This window comes from Malus domestica, chromosome 11, assembly GCF_042453785.1.
Source record: "Malus domestica chromosome 11, GDT2T_hap1".
In the NCBI taxonomy this organism is placed as follows: domain Eukaryota; kingdom Viridiplantae; phylum Streptophyta; class Magnoliopsida; order Rosales; family Rosaceae; genus Malus; species Malus domestica.
The window spans coordinates 28450008-28457727 of record NC_091671.1 but is presented as its reverse complement, the minus strand read 5'-3'; the positions used below and the strand labels follow the sequence as shown (position 1 = coordinate 28457727).

The 7720-nt window shown below is 35.3% G+C and overlaps 1 protein-coding gene across 1 annotated transcript; it reads right to left on the bottom strand.

Annotated features, from left to right (window-relative positions):
• Window positions 1-5201: 5201 nt before the first annotated feature.
• Window positions 5202-7180, bottom strand: LOC103430096 (probable leucine-rich repeat receptor-like protein kinase At1g68400). Its single transcript, XM_008368227.3, has 2 exons — window positions 6001-7180; window positions 5202-5842 (listed from the first exon to the last, which is right to left on the bottom strand). The coding sequence occupies exons 1-2, from the start codon at window positions 7178-7180 to the stop codon at window positions 5202-5204; spliced, it is 1821 nt and encodes a 606-aa protein (XP_008366449.3).
• Window positions 7181-7720: the final 540 nt, after the last annotated feature.

Genomic DNA, 7720 nt, shown 5'->3' with positions numbered 1-7720 from the left:
TGTTTCCTTTTTCTGGTCATTAGGAAGAAAGATTATAAAGTGTATTAAATTTTAAATTTGTTGTTTTGGGTTAAAAGCTTTGATATATATCATTAATAATAGTACACGTGTTACAATATAAGTGGTTTCGATATACATTGTAAAATATAACACATTACGGAGTAGATGGGCACAATAATTTCCCATCTTAGTAGGGATTGCTTGGAGTCATTTTATAATGGCAAAGGACACATTATTGCATGTATTTTAAGAGGAATAGCTGGTAATGAATTCATACTTTAGTGGTTAGCAATAACAAATTACATGCCTAATATATTTGAGAGTATGAATTCAGGAACATGATCATAATTGAGAGTGTGGTTTTAGGGGCAAGAAAAGGATAATGATTTGACATGGAAGCTTATGTCGGACACATTGGTATTGGCTTGATAGTGCGCCAGTAATTTAACTTATAAATTATTTGCCTCATCTACAGACCAAGCTGGAGGCCTCGAGCAAAGCATGTTATAAAATGTCTAATTACATAATAATACAAGACAAAATCTAGCTGTACATTGAAACTCATGAGTTACAACATCAAAGTTTGAGTAATTTCTTTTTACAAATGATAAATAATCTACACTAAGTTCATCTAAACGATAAAAAAGAAAATAATTTGAACTCAAATTACAGTGGTTAAAGAGAAGAGATTTTTCAATGTACTCAGCATATAAAAAGGTACACCATGTGTCGTTATATAAATAGATGAACACTGAAAAATATAACCAGAAAGGGGACATGTCAACTTTGTCGTCCAGTTATATGTATTATGATATATCTCTCATTAAAGAGGGAGACTATATCCACTATAGTAATCCACCACTTGCAAAGTTTGAGTAATCACATTAGACCGGATGTATCTTGATCATCATCGGTTACATACAACACCTTAATTTGCATCTCTAAATCAGAAATTATGATATCATCCATATTTCTCTCTATACCTATTTTCTCCATACTCCAACCATCTCTTAAATTTCACCCTTCTTCGACAGAAAATTTAAAGACAAGAATTCGATTCACACCCAAAAAACTTTTCATTACATTTAATTGAATTTTTTGGTAGTTACACCCTATTTTACAAATCAAATGACGTGTCATCAATAGAAAACGAACACGTTTATCAACGTTTAAATGATAATCTAATTATCAACTTCTATGTCATTTAATTTACAAAATTTTATGTACAAATTTAGTCTCCTTAACATAACTCTTACTTAAATGGACTAGTCCTAGACACAAAAATTCTCTTTAAAATGAAAAAAAACTAGGTCTTGGTCTATGATGGCTGTCTTTCCAAAGTTGGAGGAGATTCCAACTTTGTTTCTCCTCTACCCTTGAATTTTTTAATAAAAAGAACCAAGACAACTAACTTTAAAACAAATATTTCCTAAAAGAATTCTACCTTCTCTTGAGTTCCCAGGGTCACATAACACTTGAGGACGTTTATGTTGACAACGGTCAAAATAAAGCCCAAATATGGGGCTATGCTTCATAATTTACCATTACATCTTTCCGTTAAAATAATTTAAAATTAAATTTTAATTGTTGAACCGATCAAAAATCATAATTGACAACACACTAAAATTTGATCATTTCAACAAGTAAGAGCTGAAACTAGATCATTTCAGCCCACAACCCTTATATAAGTGGAGGATGATTCTTTTCCCTTCTAATATCTCTTCCCTTTCCAACCCTCTTACTTGAATGGTTACGGTTAAGCCATGTCAACATTTTATATTGATTTTTTTATAGAGATAATAAATTAAAAAACAAAGTGTGAGAGAAGAGGAGGAAAGATGATGAGAATAGAAGGGGAGATAATCCTATTCCGATATAAGTTACATTTTAGAGAGTAGGTCTGGAAATACAACAGTAATATCTATATAAAAGTGATGATAATTTCTGGATGTTGACATATTAAACTTACCTGGCAACGCCAATAAGTGACCAAATACAACCTAGAAAGTAAACAAAACGTCCCATCCATAATGGCTTGTTAGTCACGGTCGTGGATAAGGAAATCTCATCCAACGACTTGACCTTGCCTTCTGTATTAAGTGCAAGTCCAGCGTTGTTAAACGCCATGGGACCGGCTGCTCAGCAACCCAAATCGCCAACCTTCCTCGCTCCAGCCCATGCGGGTGATTGGGCTAAGGGGAGGCATGAATCTAAGGCTCGACCGTCTGAGGATGTGCTGATGCAAGACTGACATCAATTACATTAAAAAATTAATAAAATATATAAAAAATGTAAAAATTAATAAAAAAATGTAAAAAATTAATAAAAAATGTAAAAAATACTAAAAAATGAAAAAAAAAATCCGAAAATTTTCTCTATAAATATCTTATCATTATCTTCCTCTTTACACCATAATTTTATATTTTCTCAAATACTTTGGATTGTAATTTCTTATTTAATGACACGTGGCACAACGAGATCGATTAAAAATCTTATCCGAAATTACAAATAAAATTATTTTTTTATTATTTTATAAAATAAAAAATACTAATATTTTATTGCTTATTGTCATAGCTATGCAGTTTAGGATGAAGATGCAAAAGATAATTACTGTTCATTAAAGACAGTTACTATTCATTGAAGGGTATTTAATAGGCAGTTGTTCTTTTGTGGGTGGGGGGCTTCCAACGCTAAAAAGTGCTCTAAACCAAGTGCAATTGGGACTTGAGCTCCAGGCTTCCAGCACGTCCCTCTTAGTCCATGCATGCAATAAATAGTGGACGAGAATAGGTTTTCATTTTTATGGTTTGATTACATAATAGCATTATTCTCACTCGTTTTTACTTCTCAAACATCTTTACTAATTTTTTGTTATTAATTTTTCAATTTATTGATCGGACGGCCGAATATTGAGAGGGGTGTGTGAGAAGTAAAAATTGATGTGTAGATAACACTACCCCAAACAAAAAATTGATGCTTGGAAGTGCTTTTAAATTAATTGGAAGCACTTTTGGTGAAAGGGTTTTTGGTTACCTAAAGCACTTGAAGTGCATAGTAAAAGAAGTACCAGTTATGTGCTTTTTGTAGGAAACACTTCAAGTGTTTTTCTATAATTAACTATTTTTTCCTAAGAATTGATTTCAAAAACACTTTCATTAAAAACGTTTTCAGTAATTAAAAACGCTTATTTTTGTGCTAGATAGGGTGGGAAAATACATGTTAGAACTCACGGATATAGTATATAGAGAAGTTGAAGGATGATGAATAAATATGTAAGCAAATGTATATATAAAAAAATGTACACAAAATGGGCAGAAACACTTTTATTTGAAGTACAGCAAAATTTTTAACGAGGCACACATCATGCATATTCTTCGAAAACACTTCTATTTTCAATTCAGAAGCACTTTTAATTTTTTTAATTTTTTTTTTGCCAAACTCTATTAGAAGTGCTTTTGGTGACATGATTTTTCAAAACACTTCTAAACATGCCTACATGACATTCTGCACCTTGCAAAATAGATGGAGTGAATAGAGTTTTTGTATGGAAAGTGGTGGCTTACAGGTTCAAACTCTCCCCTTAGTCTAGTATTTAGAGTATGAATATCACTTGTAATAACAAAAAACAAAAAATTGTATGCTCCTCGACGATGTAACGAAGCGGCTAACTAGGTGATTAAATAAGACAGGTAATTTGCTCTTGCAATCCCGGTCACATGTAGCATGAATCACCACTTTATACATTAGTTACAAAAGAGGCATTCCTAAATGCTAAGATTAATTTAGGCGTGGGAGAGAGGGGATTAAATAAAAAAGAGTGAAAAATACATCCATTGTACATTTCTTCTACATATTTTTTTTTTCTTGTATAACTTATAATACTTTTCTTTTACATACCCTCGGATTTTAATCCAGGATTCTACATCCGCTTGGTTTTTACTTTATGCATCTTTCCTTATTCATTTCTTCTACTTATCTCTTACCATCCTTCCTTCACTATTCTATATCATCATTTTTCCAAGTATCTCTCATTTATCTCTAACATAAAAATGAAAATAAAAAACAAAAAAAATGAAGTAGTTATCAAGCGGACTCTTAGGCCTCAAGAAGATTGGTTTGGATATGATTATTCATTATATTGAAGGCATTCTAAAGGAAGAATTGGATGTCAATTTTCTTATTTTGTCCAAGTTAAAGGTTACACTTGAAGAAAAGTTGTCTCTATTAGTCCTACCATTTTAGAGGGATTAGTAAAGATATCTTTTTCTCATGAAGAGCCTTCAACTTGGACAAAAATATGGAAAGTTCTCATCCATTTTTCATTCAAAATACCTTCAATACAATGAATAATCATATCCAAGCTCATCCACTCTAACAAACGAGGCCTTGGTTTACAGAATTCATGGGTAACTAATAACAATGATGATATAAACCTTCGTAGTTGAATTGAAAGAATTATTTATTTTGCCCATGTAATGGTTATGTAAACTGCTTTTCCTCAAAATCATACACGGTTACTAGTCTTTGATATGAGAGATTTTTCAGTGTGACCGGAATACGGGATGGTGTACCACGTGTTATTATACAAATAGTGAGATATGTGTGTTAAAATGTTAATAACTTAAAAAATACAATTTCCCACCACTTATATAAAAACACATGATGAACCACCTATGTTCTGGTAACAATAAAAAATTTATTCTTTGATATATACGTGTGAGTAGAGGTCGCACTTGGTGCGATGGCAAGTGCCTTCGCCCATGAGCGGTAGGTCTCGGGTTCGAGACTTGGGAGCAGCCTCTCCATAAATGGGGGTAAGGCTAGCCGACATTCACCTCTCCCAGACCCTGCGTAAAGCGGGAGCCTTGTGCATTGGGTACGACCTTTTTATATATATACGTGTGAGTGACTAAGATTGAAAATTAAGTAATTACCAAGACAAGAAGCTGCTTGATCATGAACCACAGCTTGACATGATATATATCATAAGTTTGTTGTACTCTCTCTACCTAATAAGTAATAAATAAATCGGCTGCTGCCTTCTTTAATCTAACAATATATAGCACATACACAGATTTTCTATATAGAAAGTACTCAACAGGGCTAGTTGTTCTTTATGTTGAATGTAGATAAAAAGCTTGTACGACCTACAATCCGATACAAAAGTACGCAAAAATACGTACGTAAAGTAGAAGCCTCAGTTAATAATTTGATCCAGGACTGTCCCAGGTCTCAGGTATGATGGAGTGAAGCATACAGCAGTTTTCTTGGTAGCCACTACACTCTGTAGTACAATCCGATGAATTTGGAGTGTCATTTATAACCTCTTCAATCTTTCCGTAAACATTTTCCGCAGTTGGCCTGTTTGTAGGTGAAGCTGATACACACTTGAGGGCAATGTTAAGAAGAGGAAATGCCCATTCTTTTGCAGCTTTAGCAACCTCCTTGTCGAAGACCTCCCCAGTCCACTCCTCCTTAACCATGGCAGTCACCCACTTAGGAAGGTCTATCCCAGTTCCTTCAACAGTTTTGCCTGTTAGTAACTCCAGAAGAATCACGCCGAAGCTATAAACATCTCCCTTTTCTGATAACATTTTCTCTGGGGCTGTGTAACCATTGGAGGAAATGGTACACCCTTTCTTGGGGTTGAAGAAACTTGAAAGACCGTACTCGCTAATCAGTGGTTCATCATTGTCATCTAAGAGGATATTTGAAAGCTTGAGATTCCCATGAGGGATGCAGTCATCAGACCTCTGATATATGAAGTCTAGCCCCTTTGAAATACCGTGTGCTATGGAGAGCCGAAGCCTCCATGGAAAATCCCTCTTACCTTCTGTGTAGCCTGCACATAAATATATGAAGCAGTTAAGGGCATTTGTAAATTCTAGGTGATTGAAAATGTGCAAGGAATATGTAGATCCACACCCTTGCACCCAAGTTCGAATCCCACCCCACCCCTAAGATTAGAATAGTACATAGAATAGTTTGATGTGAACTTACTCTCAAGCAGGTTTAGCAGACTTCCATTGCTTTGAAACTTGTAGATCAAAAGTTTTTCTTCATTAGTGGAATTGTAACCAACGAGTGGTAGAATGTTGGGATGCTTTATAATCCCTATTTGTCTCATTGTTTGGCCAAACTCCTCAAAGGGTACTTGCAATTTCTTCAATCTTTTGACTGCATATAGGGCATTGTTTTTCAGTATTACCTTGTAAAGGCTGCTGCAAAAGGACTGGTTTCTCAAGTCAGCTGTGGCTTCAAGGAGGTCTTCCAATTTAAAACTTTCATGTTCTTCAACAAAGAAGACGAGCTCCGACCGGTTCTCCACTGGCTTCTCTCCCTCTTGAACCTTAGGAGGCGGCATATTCTGAGGCGAGTCTCGAAGCGATTTGAGAATCTCCCTCTCTTCAGCTAACTTAGCAGCCTTCCTTCCCGCAAAGTACATGAACAAGAGAAAGAAGCCAAGCCCCACAATTAATGGCATCATGCATTCATATCTCTTGTACCACGGTCTAGATGTATCTGAATCACTTCCACTGCCACTGCTTGGTCTCTCGGACTCTGTCTCTACGGCCACTGAATTTACTACCTTTTCCTGCTTCATGGCACCATGTCTCTGTAATCTCCTCGATTTCTTCACGTATGTATGAATCGGCTGAACTCCCTCTTCAGAGCGTGAGGCGGTGCTAATAAAATGATTGTTGGAGATGTCCAGTCTCCTCAGATATTTCAGTTTAGTCAGAGCCTTGGGTATCCTTCCACTCAGAACATTGCTGCTTATATTCAAATATGTTAGCCTTGTGCAGTGCAATATTGAGGTAGAAATAGTTCCCCCAATTTGGTTTCTTGCTAGGCTAACAACTCGAAGATTCGGGAGATTACATAGTGAACTTACATCAAGTATGCCACTAAGATTCAAATTTTCAAGCCTGATTTCTGTTATCGAAGTAGCGAGTGAGTTGCATGTCACACCCTTCCACTTATGTATGCAGGGATTTTGCCGCATAGGTGCATTCTGGCCAACTTTAAGTACATCTTGAGGATCAACAGCTCTAATGAATTGCAGCAAAGCTTCAAACTCTGGTGACTCGCCTCCCATGCATACCGCGATTGAGAAAGAAAACACCCCAATGCATATCAGTCCCTTCAGAAACAGATTGAAACCTCTCCTGCTCGGCATTTTTGTTGGACTCATCAGAAACTGAGTGAACTGTGATAAACTATGTTCCCATTTGTCTACTTTCCCCCCTTGTTTCTCCCGAAAATATTGAAGTATCTCAAGGCAGGATTATAACTTACAATATCAAGGTGCATGGTTCTACTATTTGGTGCGTCAGATGAGGATATTTCGTATACTACAAAGATTTTCTTTGTATTTTCTCCATTGTGTGAGATAACCAATGTTTTGAACAATTTGTTAATCCGTTACCTTCAATGTGATGAACTACAGCCATAAACATAATTGACAAAAAAACAAAAAAATTTGCATAAAGTCAGTTAACCAGTCTGCATTCCTGGCACACCCTTTTCCTTTTTTTTTTTTTTTCAGAATCCCTCTTTGTTTATGTCTCTTTTCTCCGTTAATTTATTCAACTCAAAACATCAACAAGAATATACATGAGAAAATGGTATGAACAACTCATCTCTTCATATTTTTTTATTCATTTACAAATTGAGGAACTAAATATTGGATTAATCATTTCGACGGGTACATCTATAA

Excerpts from the sequence above, each read along its gene's own strand:
- LOC103430096 (XM_008368227.3), bottom strand. The coding sequence starts at position 7,180 with ATGCCGAGCAGGAGAGGTTTCAATCTGTTTCTGAAGGGACTGATATGC. Across the intron at positions 5,843-6,000 it reads TCTGCTAAACCTGCTTGAGA|GCTACACAGAAGGTAAGAGG; the intron begins GTAAGTTCACAT and ends ATTTATGTGCAG.